We start from the raw sequence: 14,627 nt of genomic DNA on the forward strand, positions 1-14,627 counted from the left end.
AGTACAATAGAACAGTCACCGGACTCATTTCCCGCCCACCACGACCTTACAGTCCAGAGGGGGAGACAGACTTGAGTATAAATAAATAAATGACGGATATGGACGTAAGGGCTTTGGGGCTGGGAGGGAGGATGAACAAAGGGAGCAATAATAATAATAATAATAATAATAATAATGTTGGTATCTGTTAAGCGCTTACTATGCGCCGAGCACTGTTCTAAGCGCCGGGGTAGACACAGGGGAATCGGGTTGTCCCACGTGGGGCTCACAGTCCCAATCCCCATTTTACAGATGAGGGAACTGAGGCACCGAGAAGTTAAGTGACTTGCCCAAAGTCACACAGCCGACAAGTGGCCGAGCCAGGGCGAGGCAGAAGGCAGCGGGAGAAGAGGAAAGGAGGGCGCAGTCAGGGAAGGCCTCTGGGAGGAGGTGGGCCCGGGGCGCGAGAGGAGAAGACGCTCATCCCGCACGCCCAAAGCTGTCACCTGTCACCACGAGTAGGTCCACGACGGAGCCGGGTACCTGGACGTTAATCTTCGAGGTCCAGAGAAGACTGCAGACGGCCAAAGGACGGACCTCAAGGTGTTCTCGGCGTCCGCGAGAGGTCTCAGTGGAAGGCAGTGGTCCCGGTGGCCTCGGCTGCCCGCCTGTCACAGGGGATGAAATTCAAGGCCAGTGCCCGGCTCTCCTGATTTTATTTTAAAAATTAGGCCAACCCCACCTTGCTGGACCTCGGTTTCTGTGAACTCCAGTTTCTAGAAGGAAAATGAGGGGTGTAGGACCGTCCGGGCTGGGTCACCGGGGGGACAGGCAGGGAGGGAGAAGGGAGCGTCGAGGGTGTTGGGCGATCCACGAATTGAGGGTGTCGAGGGTGTCGAAGAGCAGCGTTGCTTAGCGGCAAGAGCCCGGGCTTGGGGGTCAGAGGTGGTGGGTTCTAATCCCGGCTCCGCCACTCGTCCGCTGCGTGACTTGGGGCAAGTCGCATCTTCTCCGCGCCCTCAGTGACCTCATCAGGGGAAGCAGCTCGGCTCAGTGGAAAGAGCCTGGGCTTCGGAGTCAGAGGTCACGAGTTCGACTCCCGGCCCCGCCACTCGTCGGCTGTGCGACCGTGGGCGAGTCACTTCACTTCTCTGGTGCCTCAGTCGCCCCATCTGCAAAATGGGGATTTACCGTGAGCCTCACGTGGGACGACCCGATGACCCCGTATCTACTCCGGCGCTTAGAACGGCGCTCTGCGCATAGTAAGCGCCTAACAGATACCAACATCATTATTATTGTTATCTGTAAAAGGGGGATGAAGACTGTGAGCCCCACCTGGGACCACCTGATAACCTCGCAAGCGCTTAGTAGAGTGCTCTGCACACAGTAAGCACGGGCTTCGGAGTCAGAGGCCATGGGTTCGAACCCCGGCTCTGCCACTGGTCAGCGGTGTGACTCTGGGCGAGTCGCTTCACTTCTCTGGGCCTCAGTGACCTCGTCTGTAAAATGGGGCTGAAGACCGGGAGCCCCACGTGGGACAGCCCGATTCCCCCGTGCCTACCCCAGCGCTTAGAACAGCGCTCGGCGCAGAGTAAGCGCTTAACAGACACCAACATTATTAATACATAGGATTGGATGAATCCACATTGGGCCAGTGGGGGAGGGACGGGGATTCATCGATTCATCGATTCAGTCCTTCATTCATTCGATCGTGTGTGTTAAGCGCTCCCTATGTGCCGAGGCCGGCTCCGATGACCCGCCTCCCCCCGGCCCGGCCCGGCCCCGCCTCCGGCCCCCGACCCCCGAGTAGGAGGAGGAGGAGGAGGAGGAGGAGGAGCAGGAGGAGGCGGCGAGTAGGTAGCCCGCCGCTCACTATCTGTCCAGGAACTGTCCAGGAACTGCAGGAGCGGCCCGGCTCCTGCAGCCCGAGGCCCGGGGCGGAGGGGAGGACCGGCCGGGCCAGGACAGGACCGGACCGGGCACGATCGGACCGGACGGGACCGTACGAGACCGGGCAGGACCGGACCGGACCGGACCGGACCGTTCGAGCCCGGACGGGTCCGGTCGGGACAGGACCGGGCAGGCCCAAACCGGACCGGGCACAACCGGACCGGGCAGGACCTCGAAGGACAGGACCGGCCCGGCCGGGACCGGACAGGGCAGGACCCCACAGGACGGGACCGTGCAGGACGGGACAGGAGCGGACAGGACCGGCCGAGCCCCAGCCCCGGGCGCCTGCCCATCCCGGTGGCCGGCGGTGCCCCCGTAGCCGATGGGCCGGGCGGGCGGGGGGCGCCGGCGGTGAGGCCATGGGGGCGAGGGTCCCCGGCGTGGTCGGGGGCGACACGGGTGACGAGGGGGGCGGGGGTCCCGGCCCGGGCCGGGGGTCGTCGCCGCCGCCGCTGCTGCTGCTCCTGCTGAGCTGCGTTTTCCCACGACCGCCCCCCGCCGCCCCGCAGGTCCTAAGGATCGGTGAGTGACGGGGGGTGGGGGCGGGGGGCTCCCGGGGCCCGGGACGGAAAGGGGACCCCCGGCCCCCCGACACCCGGGCTCCCCCGTGCCCGTCCTCCCCCCCTTCTCCGGGCGAGCGGGCCCGGCCCGCCAGGGATGACCCTTCATGTGGGTTAACGGGTGGGTCAGTGGGCATTTCTCTCTGTAGATCCGCGGGCATCGCCGCGCCTTTGGTGCGAGTCAGTGTGCGTCTGGCTTTACCCCCGTGCGTGTGAGTGTGAGTTTGTGCGAGGACGTTAGTGTGGACTGATGACGACGACGGTGTACCTTAAGCGCTCACTACGGGCCCCGCGCCGTTCCGAGCCCGGTCATCACGTCGTCCCACGTGTCGCGGTCTCCGTCCCCGTTTTACGGATTGAGGTGACTGTGGCAAGGAGAAGTTGGGCGACTTGACCAGAGTCACGCAGCCCAGCGGCAGACGGATCCGCGCGTGTTCGGCTGGGTCGTCGGGCCTCGGCGTGGGTCTGGGGGGCGGTTCGCCTGCGGGTCGGTGTATCCGCAGGTCGGCGGGTGGGTGCGCGCGGGTCAGCGTGGGCGAGCTTCGGAGTTGGCCCGGGCTTGCGTGCGCACACGCGGGATCGCCTTCGAGCTCCCGGCTGGGTGGGACGCGGCTCAAGCCAACACGGTGCGGGCCACGCTCTCTCCAGCCTCGTGTCCTGCCAATTCCCATCCCCGCCCAATTCCAGGTATGGAGTCTCCCAGAGCGGCGGGACCCGGACGGACATCCCGCCGGGCCGCCGGCGGACACCGGGTCCCTACGGGGGCCGGGGCCGGATTCCTGCCCCCTTCCCTGCCCGGTCGGTGCCCCGAGACCCTGCCTCCAACCCTGATGTGTGGCCTGCCCGCCCCATCCCCCCCCCCCCCCACCTCTCCCTCCTACCCATCTGGGTGGGTTGCCGTGTCTGACCGCAAGCCCTACCTCAAGAAGATGACGGCCAGAGACTGGTCGTGGTTCGGGGTCTCTATCTTCCGGGGCACCCGACCTGGTCCGTGAAACCCCCCTTGACTCGAGGGGCTCCGGGCTCTTGCCGCGGCCGGTCCAGAGGCGTCCGTCTCCTCGGCCGGTCGTTTCCTGTCAGCAGATCGATAGTAGTCGATCAGTCGTATTTACAGAGTGCTCACTCTGTGCAGGGGACTGTACTAAGTGCTTGGGAGAGTACGATATAACAGAGCTGGTAAAGTTCCCTGCCCACGATAAGCTGGCAGCCTAGAGATAGATAATATTTATTGAACGTGCACTCTGTGGAGCACTGTACTAAGCACTGTGGAGAGGACGGCAGAGTTAGCAGACACCACTCCCGGCCCCGAAGAGCTTGGAGTCTAGCGGAGGAACAGATTCCCGACCCTTGGCGGGACCGGGTTATTCGTGGAAGGCTGTCTAGCGACTGATAATGACTGTGGTGGTTAGGGTATTTGTTAAGCGCTTACTCTGTGTCAGAGCTCTGTACTAAGTACTGGGGGAGATACAAGATTATTAGGTTGTCCCAGGTGGGGCTCACAGTCTTCACCCCCATTTTACAGATGAGGTAACCGAGGCCCAGAGAAGTGAAGTGACTTGCTCAAAGCCACACGGAGGACAAGTGGCGGAGCCGGGATTGGAACCCGCGACCTCTGACTCCCAAGGCCGGGCTCTTGCCCCTAAGCCACGCTAAGATCCAAGCTCCTGCACCCTCTCTCTGATAGCAATAATAATTATTCTACTTGTTAATAATTATAACAACAGTAATCGTGGTATTTGTTAAGCACTTACTAGGTGCCAAGCACCGCTCTAAGCACTGGGGCAGATACAGGGTATCGGCGCCCACCTCCGCTCACAAGGGAAGCCCTCTCTTCCTTGAGCCTTGGATCTCGGTGCAGTTTAGTGGAAAGAGCACGGGCTTGGGAGTCAGAGGTCGTGGGTTCTAATCGCCGCTTCACCACTTGTCCAGATACACACGGGGCTCGCAGTCTCGATCCCTATTTTACAGATGGAATAACGGAGGCACAGGGAAGTCAAGCGACTTGCCCAAGGTCACACAGCAGACGAGTGGCCGAGAGGGATCAGAACCCACCTCCTCTGACTCCCAAGTCCGTGTTCTTGCCACCAGGCCATGCTGCGTCTCTTACGCTTACTACGTTCAGCGCTTACTATGTGCCGAGCACTGTTCTAAGTGCCGGAGGTAGATACAGGTTCATCGTGTTGGGCACAGTCCCCGTCCCACATGGAGCCCACAGTCTTAATCCCCGTTTCACAGATGAGGGAACTGAGGCCCAGAGAAGTGAAGTGACTTGCCCACTGCGGACACGTGGCGGAGCCGGGATTAGAACCCGGGTCCTTCCGACTCCCAGGCCCGAGCTTTAGCCAATAAGCCACGCTGCTTCTCCAGATGGCCGTCCCCCCGCAGTTCTGTCCCCCCGAGGCCGTGCCCTTTCCCTGGGCAGAGCCCAAGTCCACCCACACTGGCTTTAATTAAGAAGGGCCGGAGCTCTCCGTCAGGATACAGCTTAAACCCCGTCCTCCTCCCCCGGGGAATTTGAAACAACCGATTCTAATCTCCTTTTCCCCCCGAAAGGCTGCGCTCATCCAACTGAGCCTCAGATTGGATGAAGGGGGGTGGGGGGAGAGGAGGGGAGCGGAACGGGGGTGGAGAATGGAGGGGGGGGCAGCCCCTTCTCACTCCCCCGTTACCGTCTCCACCACCCCCACCCCGGCGTTGGCTTCCTCGAGGCCCCGGGTTTCACTGGCCGAGGGAGCCGGCCATTTTCGCTCACGGATGAACCCGACTTCCCAACTTCTGAAGGGAAGGGGCCGGGCGCAGACCCCCTCGGGGGGCGGAGACGGCGTCGGCGCACCGGGCTGCCGCTCAAAAACCAGGCCAATGGCCCCCTTGGGGCCTGGGCTCGCCCACGCCTCCCTACTGGGCCCGGGTCGGGGGAGGCAGAAGGCGGCTCTGTTGTGGGTCGACGTCCTTTTCCGAGCCGTGACCTTGGCGGCTTTTCCATCGGCCCAGACTTTCTTCCCGCTTCCCTTTCTGCTTGCTAAACCACTACGGGGACGGAACCGATGCCCATTCTAAGGGCAGTGAGAAGAGTGTGGGATTCCCCACGGAGAAGAAAATAAAGGATGGGGAAGAAATACCCTCGATTTCTTTAGATCAGCTCAGGGATCTGACTCCGAGGGGACACCAGGAAGGTTGAGGGAGCTTCACCCTCGCCGTCAGGGATCGACCTGCCAACAGCCCTGACTCTCCCTCCGGTGACCCGACACTGACCATCCCAACGCCCCTGACAGGGACCCCAGCATGGACCATCCTGATTCTCCCCTCTCCATCCCTGACAGTCATTCAGTCACATTTATTGAGCACTTACTCTATGCAGAGCACTGTACTAAGCGCTGGGGAGAGAACAATACAACAAGCAGGCTCATTCTCCCCACCCAGCGACCCAGCACAGACCTTCGAATGCCCCTGAGTGTCCCCATCTTCCCAGTTTCTCCTTCGATCACGCTGGTCTGGAATTAAGCCTGAGGTTCGGGATTAGGGAAGGGAATCGAAATGGCAGGGGGAGGGGAAAGGCTGTCGTTTCTGCCTCTGAGGAAAGACATAAAAGATTCCGAACCCCAACACCACGTTCGGGGAGCAAAACCAAGTTTTGGGGGGGACGCCGCCATCCCCGCTGACCCGGGCTCTGCTTCTGCTCCGAGAAGCAGTGTGGCCTAGTGGAAAGGGCGTAAACCTGGGAGTCGGAGGACCTGGGTTCTAATCCCTACTCTGCCACGTCTGCAGTGTGCCCTTGGGCAAATTACTTCACTTCTGTGCCTCAGTTATCTCGTTTGTGAAGTGGGGATTGAGACCGTAAACCCCGCGTGGGACGTGGACGGTGTCCAACCCCATTAGCTTGTCTCTATCTCAGCTTAACAAATGCCATTGTGATCATTATTATTCTTATTAAATACCATTAAAAAACCCTCTGCCCACTGGCCTCTTTGCTACAGTGGTGGGAGAAGTTCTCAGACCCCACGTGGGAGCAACATCCCCTTCCCCCAAGTTTCCGGATATCGTCCCCTCGATCCTTGGGTGAGTGGGGAGGGGTAGGAGATGGATGATAATAATAATAATAATGATGGTATTTTTAACAACAACAACGATGTTGGTATCTGTTAAGCGCTTACTATGTGCAGAGCACTGTTCTAAGCGCTGGGGTAGATACAGGGCCATCAGGTTGTCCCCCCGTGAGGGTCACCATCTAAATGCCCATTATACAGATGAGGTCACTGAGGCCCGGAGAAGTGAAGTGACTTGCCCACAGTCACACAAGCTGACAAGTGGCAGAGCCGGGATACGAACCCATGACCTCTGACTCCCAAGCCTGTGCTCTTTCCACTGAGCCACGCCGCTGCTCTAAGTACTTACTAAGTGCCAAGCGCTATTCCGAACGCTGGGGTGGATGCCAGATTAATCAGGTTGGACAGTCCCTGTCCCAGCGGGCCTGACGGTCTTAATCCCCATTTTACAGAGGAGGTAACTGAGGCCCAGAGAAGTGAAGTGACTTGCCCCGGGGTCAAGTGACTTGCCCCGCAGACATGAGACGATCCCCGGAAGATGAGTCCCTTCTCGAGGGAAGAGGCAGAGGCCCGCCTGGAGAGCGCTGCAGGGAACCTGCCTCTGTGCTAGTCGTGTAGCCGACCTGAAGCAGGTCAGGGAGCCGGCGACTGAACAGCGCGCGGCCGCAGGCCTTATTTAGAAGCCACCGACACAGACGGCCCCTAGCCCAACCGGAAGCGGGGAAGCCACCTTCCCTAGGGTGGCCACCGCCCGGACGCTGTCCCGGGATTGGGGTCGTCACCCAGACCCTGTCCTGGGGGTGGAGATCACCGTCCAGACCTTGTCCTGCTGGCACTGGGAGGGGTGGGGACCTTCGCCCAAACCCCATCCCGGGGGGGGGGGGGGGGTCAGTGACCAGACCCTCTCCGGGAGGGGTGGAGGTCGCCGCCCAGATCTCGTCCTGGGGATGGGGGGGGTCATGGCAGGGGGACCACGACCCAGATCCCTTTCATCACCCAGATCCCACCCTGGGGGGGGGGAGGTCACCATCCGCACCCTGTCCCGGGAGTGGGGGTGGTCACTGCATCAGGCCTGTGAGTGAGAAACAGGTGGCCACGGGCCGTCCAGTGTTTAACCTGATCACACAGCGCTGCTAAATCGGGTCAGTTTTCCCACTTCTCACCGACAACTGCCCCTCGGGCGCGGGTCGCCGATTAGATAGGTCACGGCTGAGCCACGTGCCGAGCTGCCAGCAGCAGCAACGGCACTGGCGCTTCGGTGGCTGGCGGCCGCCTCCCGGGGCACGCGAGGTTTTGACCCCGACCAGCTGACCCTTCCCCACGAACGTCCTCCGCCCGGGTTCACCTTCTTCACACCCCTCCCCTTCGGGCACCTCGCCCGGCAGCAGCTGCACCAACCCACCACCTCCTTTCCCGGCGATGTGGGGGGCGGGGAGCGGGCTAGCCCGGGGTGGGGATATCGGGCCCATCCCTCCGGCGCTTCCCTGCGCCCCCCTCGCCGGCCGGGATGGGGTCCGAACGGCCCGGGAGCGGTGACGGGGGTGGTCTCCAACAGCATCGGGTGCGAGTGACCACCCTATTTCCTACCGTGAATTCTTCATTCTCCCATCCGGCCCTCGTACCATCCCGGCGGGGGGAGGAAGTCGAGGCCCAGAGAGATTGGGTGACGTACCTGGGATCGCCCAGCAGGTCCGGGGCAAAGCCAGGAGTGGTCGCCGGGTCAGCCGACTCCCATCCGCACCCTCGCTCCGCCGGACCCCGCTGCTGTCTGGATTCCTGGGGGCTGGACTGCCTGGTGGGGGAAGGCTTCCTGGAAGAGGGGGTAGCTTGCGAGATCTCTAGGAGGAGGGTAGGAAGCTGAGAGATTAAGCCCCATCTGGGATGGGAAGCAGCATGGTTTAGTTGTCAGAGCACGGGCCTGGGAGTCATTAGGTCCCGGGTTTTAATCCTGGCTCTGCTCCGTGTCTGCTCTGTGACCTCGGGTAAGTCACTTCATCTCTCTGGGCCTCAGTAACCTCGTCTGTAAAATAGGGATTAAAAAGTGTGAGCCCCATCTGGGACGATGATTAGCTTGTAGTGGGAAGGGGCCGGGCTTGGGAGTCAGAGGTCGTGGGTTCTAATCCAGACTCCGCCGCTTGTCTGCTGTGTGGCCTTGGACAAGTCACTTAACTTCTCTGGGCCTCGGTTCCCTCATCTGTAAAAATGGGGATTAAAAAAATGTGAGCCCCACGTGGGACAATCTGATGACCCTGGATCTACCCCAGCGCTTAGAACAGTGCTCTGCACATAGTAAGCGCTTAACAAACACCATAACTATCATCATTACTCACCCCAGGACTAGAACAGTGCTTGGCACATAGTAAGCACTTAATACCGTTATTATTATTATTATTATCATTGTTAGTTGTCCGAGGGAAGCACGCCCCCAGACTTGGCACAGAGGACCTTTCCAGGGTCCGTCTCTAGCCCTTCGCCCACCTCTAGCCCAGAGGGCCAGTGCCCGAGGCCACAGCCCCGCGTCCCACCCTCTCCCCAGCCCCAGGCAGAGGCGGCCCCCGAAGGCGGAGGGCAGAGATGCCACCGAGCTCGGCGTGGCGACGACTCACGGAGAACCGGCGGGAGAAAGTTCTGGGTTAGCAAGAGGGGCAAAAGCCAAAGTCACCCTCAGACGCCAAGCCGGGATGGAGCTCGCGTTCCGGGGGAGGCCGAGGGGTCCCGCCCGCCTCACCTGCTGGGCATCGGTGCCTGCCAGGCGCTGGAACCACCCAGCGTAGATTTCACTGCCCTCCCTCCAGTGCGTAGACTCTGCGCCGACTGCCCTGCTCAGAGGCAGGGGATTGGACTGGATGACCTCTTTAAGGCCCCGCTCGGGTTTCCATCTGTTCATCTCTGTTTCTGCATACGTGTCCAGAAAGACATACAATTTACACGCATTTCGATAGGCTAATTGGGCCAGAGGCTTAAAAAAATCATCTTATTTGTAAAGCTGCGATTCCACACGCGACCGTGGATTTAACGGGTCTGAGCCGCCGCTAGGTCTGATGTGCTCTCGCCGGGCCGCTTGCCCTCGTGGGCGGCTGGCTGTGATGAAGATGGCGATTGCTGTGGAGTAAATCGGGCACAGGTGTGGCCCTCCTACAGGTGAAAGAACGAAATCAAAACAACTTCCCCTCTAGACAAGCGGGGGACGGTCAGCTGGCTCCTGGAGGTCTCTTAGACATCTGTGCCCTGGCTGGCTGGCACCGGTCTGGGGTTTCTGGTGACCCTGGCACCTGCTCCCTCTTCGCCCTGCCCTCCTCTCGCACCCTAGATCCAGCTGGGAGTTTCCGGAGCCCGGTCGCTCGATTGGCGCCCGACTCCTGACGGCTCAGGGCACCCGGCTGCTTCGGGAGAGCGTGGGCACCGCGGCCTTGCCCGACACCACACAGACCTGGCTCATGGGATTTACTCGGGCCGGGGGCAGTGATGGGGGCCAAGCTCAGGGTTGTCACCGGTGCCTGCCACGTCACGGAAGGAGGCCCCCGCCCCCAACTTTTTTCTTGATGGTATTTAAGCGCTTACCGTGCATCAGGCGGTGTACTAAGCGCCGGGCTAGATCCACGGTTGGACACGGTCCTTGTCCCACATGGGGTTCACAGTCTAATCCCCATTTTACAGAGGAGGTAACTGAGGCATAGAAAAATAAAGCGATTTGCCCGAGGTGACACAGCAGACAGGTGGCGGAGTCAGAATTAGAATCCAGGTCCTCGTGACTCCCAAGCCAGACTCCTAGCTGCAAGGAACTAACCACTGAGAGAAGCAGCGTGGCTCGGGGGAAAGAGCCCGGGCTTGGGAGTCAGAGGATGTGGGTTCTAATCCCGGCTCTGCCGCTTGTCTGCTGCGTGATCTTTGGCAAGTCGCTTCACTTCTCTGTGCCTCAGTTACCTCGTCTGTAAAATGGAGATTAAGCCTGTGAGCCCCACGTGGGACAACCTGATAAACTAGTAACTACCCCAGTGCTTATTCCAAGTGCTTAGTACAGTGCTCCGCACATAGTAAGCGCTCAATATATGTTACTGAATGAATGAGTGAATGCTTGGCAAATAATAAGCGCTTAATACCATTATTATTCTTATTAGGCCACACTGCTTCTCTGTCTTCCGTACCGCTAACTCCAAGGGCTCCTCCCGGAAGCTTGGGATGCCACCAGGATGGAGGCAGGCATTCTAAACCAATCAATGGTCATTTCTGGCGTCTGCTCAATATTGGCTTTGTCTTTGGACCACAGCTCAGCCCCACACCAGCCGGGCTGCTATTTTCAGTGGACGTCGCCAGAGAGAGCCTCAAATACGTGCACGGATGAGCGAGGGAGGCTTTGTCCGGCATCCCGTCCCCGTCCCCTCGAGACCCCCTTCAGGGCCCGGAGCTGGTGTACGGCCCGTGTGGATGGACTGTCCCGATGACGGGTCCGGCCACCGGGGCTAACCCTCCTTCGTCCCCTCGGGGATCCCTTAATAAGCAGCGTGGTCGTGCGGATAGAGCACGGGCCCGGGAGTCAGAAGCACCTGGGTTCTAATCTCCGCTCCACCCTTTGTCTGTTGTGTGACCCTGGGCCAGTCACTTCACTTCTCTGGGCCTCAGTTCCCTCATCTGGAAAATGGGGATTAGGACGGTGAGCTCCGTGTGGGACAGAGACTTTGTCCAACGCGAACTTTTTGTGTCCGAGCCAGCCCTCAGTACAGTGCCTGGCGCAGGGTAAGCGCTTCACAAATACCACTGTTATTATTACCGGGAAATCCAAAGAGGTGGACCACTCCCTGCTCTGCGGGGTCTTGACAGCTGCTACCTCAGCCTGTGGGTCTTCACCCCGCCGCTCCCAGGCGGGGAGCGGGCACCACCGACCCAGCCGCCAACCGCCCGGGGTCCGGGTCTCGGCCCGGACGGGGCCGCCCTCGGGCCTCGTGGGCGACGGGGGCCCCGGGGAGCGGGCCGAGCCCGGAGGGGTCTTCCCCTCGGAGGGTCGGTTGCCCCGGCCGTGGCCGGTGGCGAGTGGAAGGGCTCGGTGAGGCCCGCCCGCCCGGCCCCCGTCCGGCCTGCTCTCCCCCTCCCCGACAGGGTGAGCGGGTGGCTGGCGATCCGGGGGAATTCGCCGTGAGAACGAGCGCCGACGTTATTTTGGAGGAAGTGGGCGGACGCGGCGGGCGGACGTGGCCTTTCACGAGTACAGGCGGTCACTTGCAGCCGTAATTGAGGACACATCCCACCCCCTCCCACCTCCCCACCCCCAGGGCAGATGGTCCCTCCCAACTCCATCCTAACCGGTGCCGGATGACCATGCCGTTACTGGGTCAGTTTGTCAGTGGCAATGGGAGACTCAGAGGCCGGGCAGGACGAGGCGACGGGTGTTGCTCGCCCACCGTGATCCCGACCCTCACTGCCCTCGGGCGACCACGGGTGCCGGGGCCGCACCGGCCACTCTTTCGTCATATGGTGTTTGTTAAGCACTTACTATGAGCCAGGAACAAGCGCTGGGATAGATACGAGCTAATCGGGTTGGACTCGGTCCAGGTCCACGCGAGGCTCACGGTCTTAATCCCATTTTACGGACGAGGGAACTGAGGCCCAGAGAAGTGAAGTGACTCGCCTAAGGGCACCCAGCAGACGAGGGCTGGGAACCGGATTTGAACTCGGGTCCTTCTCGCGCCCAGACTAATGTTCTATCCATTAGGCCATACAGCTTCTCGAGGGCCCTTACAGGCTAGAGGGAACGGAGCACTCTTCCCCCTCTGGCCTGGCGCTCCGCACGATGGACTTTAGTGGGGGGTGGGTAGGTGGTCTTTCCTCTCAACTGCTCACTATCACCACCACCTCCATCACCATAACCACCACCGTCCCCAACCTTTCGGGGGTGGTGAGCAGAAGGACTCCCTGGCCAGCTTCCCGTGCTCAAATAATAAGAAGAAGAAGAAGAATAAAATAGTATCCGTTGAGCTCTTACTCTGCGCCAAGCCCTGGTATAAATATAAGCAAATCAGGTTGGACACGGTCCCTGTCCCACGTGGGGCACGGAGTCTCAACCCCCATTTTACAGATGAGGTAACTGAGGCCCAGAGAGGTGAAGTGACTTGCCCAAGGTCACACAGCAGACAAGTGGTGGAGCGGGGATTAGAATTTCTCTCCTACATCCTGCCTTTGACCTGGAATGCCCTTCTCCTTCTTATCAGACAGACCATCACTCTTCCCACCTTCCAGGTTTTATGCCACTTGTCAGCTGTGTGACTGTGGGCAAGTCCCTTCACTTCTCTGTGCCTCAGTGACCTCATCTGTAAAATGGGGATGAAGACTGGGAGCCCCACGTGGGACAACCTGATTCCCCTGTGTCTACCCCAGCGCTTAGAACAGTGCTTCGCACATAGTAAGCGCTTAACAGATACCAACATTATTATTCAAGGGAGATCTCTTCCAAGAGATCTTCCCTGGCTAGGCCCTCATTTCCTCTTCTCCCACTCCCTTCGGCATCACTTTTATACTGGCATTTGCACTCTTCATTCACCCCTCCCCCAGCCCCCCCAGCACTTAGGTCCGTATCTGTCATTTATTGATATTAATGTCTGTCTCCCGCTCTCGACCGTAAGCTCGCTGTCGGTGGGGAACGTGCCTATAACTCTGCTCTACCGTACTCTCCCCAGAGCTTAGCGCGGTCGTCTGCGCACAGTAAGCGCTCAATAGATACGACTGACAGATCGACGGGCCGGTATAGTTCCCCTCTGGCGCTCTGGCCCACCTCCCACTCCTGAGGCGCCTCCGTCTGACCCTGTTTCGTCTGGCGCTAGGGCCGAGAGGTGAAATCCGTAACCCTTCCTGGAGCCCTCCTGGAAAATATTGCCTCTCTCCTCATGAAAAGAACATGGGCCTGGGAGTCAGGGGATCTGGGTTCTAATTCCGGCTTCGCCACTCATCTGCTGCGTTGTACCGGCTATTTCATCTGTAAAATGGGGATTAAGATTCTTTCATTCCGTCACATTTATTAAGCGCTGACTGTGCGCAGAGCACCGTACTAAGCGCTTGGGAAGTACAGTTCGGCAACCGATAGAAACGATCCCTGCCCACAACGGGCTCACAGTCTAGAAGCGGAGAAGACAGACGCCGGGCCCCAAGTGGGGATATGGACTGTGTTCAACCTGCTTAGTTTTTAATCGACCACGGCACTTAGTATAGTGGCTGGTATAAGTGCTTAACAAATACCAGGAAAAAAGAAATTAGAAGATTGGTGACTCAGAGGACTACAAGGTTCACGCACAAGAACCAGAAAAAATCGGAGGGCTGGTGACAAGGTCAGGGGAGGCTAACGCTAAGCCAGGTTGCCTCTCTCTGTCGGGGTAGTTTTTACAGCCTCTCACTGCTCCACCGCTTTCTGCTGGGTGACCTTGGGCAAATCACTTCACTTCTCTGTGCCTCAGTTCCCTCATCAGTAAAAGGGGGATTAACACTGGGATCCCCATGTGGGACAGGGGCTGCTTCCATCCCGATAAACTTCCATCTACCCCAGAGTTGAGAAGAGCCCGCCCTTTTCGCTCCTCGCTCAAATGCGACAGACAACTAACTACTCTTCCCCATTCCGAGGCCTTATCGAAGGCCCATCTCCTCCAGGAAGCCTTCCCAGGCTCATCCCCCCTTTCCTCTCCTCCCACTCCCTCCTGCATCGCCCTGACTTGCTCCCTTTATTCCTCCCCCCTCCCAGCCCCACACCACTTATGTCCCTACCTGTCGTTTATTTTATTTTGCACTGATGCCTGGCCCTCCCATCTCTAGACTTTAAATTAATTCGGGGCGGGGAATATGTCTGTTCACTGTTGTAGCTTCCCAAGGGCTTAGTACAGTGCTCTGCACACAGCGAGCCCTCAGTCAATACAGTGGAATGACCGAATGAACCGAACAGGGCTTGATGCATAGTGAGCGCTTAATAAATGCCATCATCATATAATGCCCCTAAATTGACTAGGGTTTACCCTCCCCAGCCCCCAACTTGGGAAGTGTTTTGACTGACCTGAATATAATGGAGAGATAGAGATTTCATTTTAGCATAGATAACGCTAAAGCAGACTGGAGGCGGCCC

The 14,627-nt window shown here is 59.3% G+C and overlaps 1 protein-coding gene across 1 annotated transcript in view; it reads left to right on the plus strand.

The window, feature by feature from the left end:
- The first annotated feature begins 2,288 nt into the window (after window positions 1-2,288).
- GRIK1 (glutamate ionotropic receptor kainate type subunit 1) overlaps window positions 2,289-14,627 on the plus strand; it is a 37,133-nt gene continuing 24,794 nt past the window's right edge. The window contains exons 1-6 of the mRNA XM_039914550.1: window positions 2,289-2,328; window positions 2,439-2,451; window positions 2,639-2,701; window positions 3,177-3,287; window positions 9,843-9,994; window positions 11,351-11,530. Of these exons, the coding sequence (XP_039770484.1) occupies window positions 2,289-2,328; window positions 2,439-2,451; window positions 2,639-2,701; window positions 3,177-3,287; window positions 9,843-9,994; window positions 11,351-11,530 (559 nt within the window). The remainder of the gene's footprint in view (window positions 2,329-2,438; window positions 2,452-2,638; window positions 2,702-3,176; window positions 3,288-9,842; window positions 9,995-11,350; window positions 11,531-14,627) is intronic.

The sequence above is a fragment of the Ornithorhynchus anatinus genome, chromosome 17 (assembly GCF_004115215.2).
Source record: "Ornithorhynchus anatinus isolate Pmale09 chromosome 17, mOrnAna1.pri.v4, whole genome shotgun sequence".
Classification (NCBI taxonomy): Eukaryota; Metazoa; Chordata; class Mammalia; order Monotremata; family Ornithorhynchidae; genus Ornithorhynchus; species Ornithorhynchus anatinus.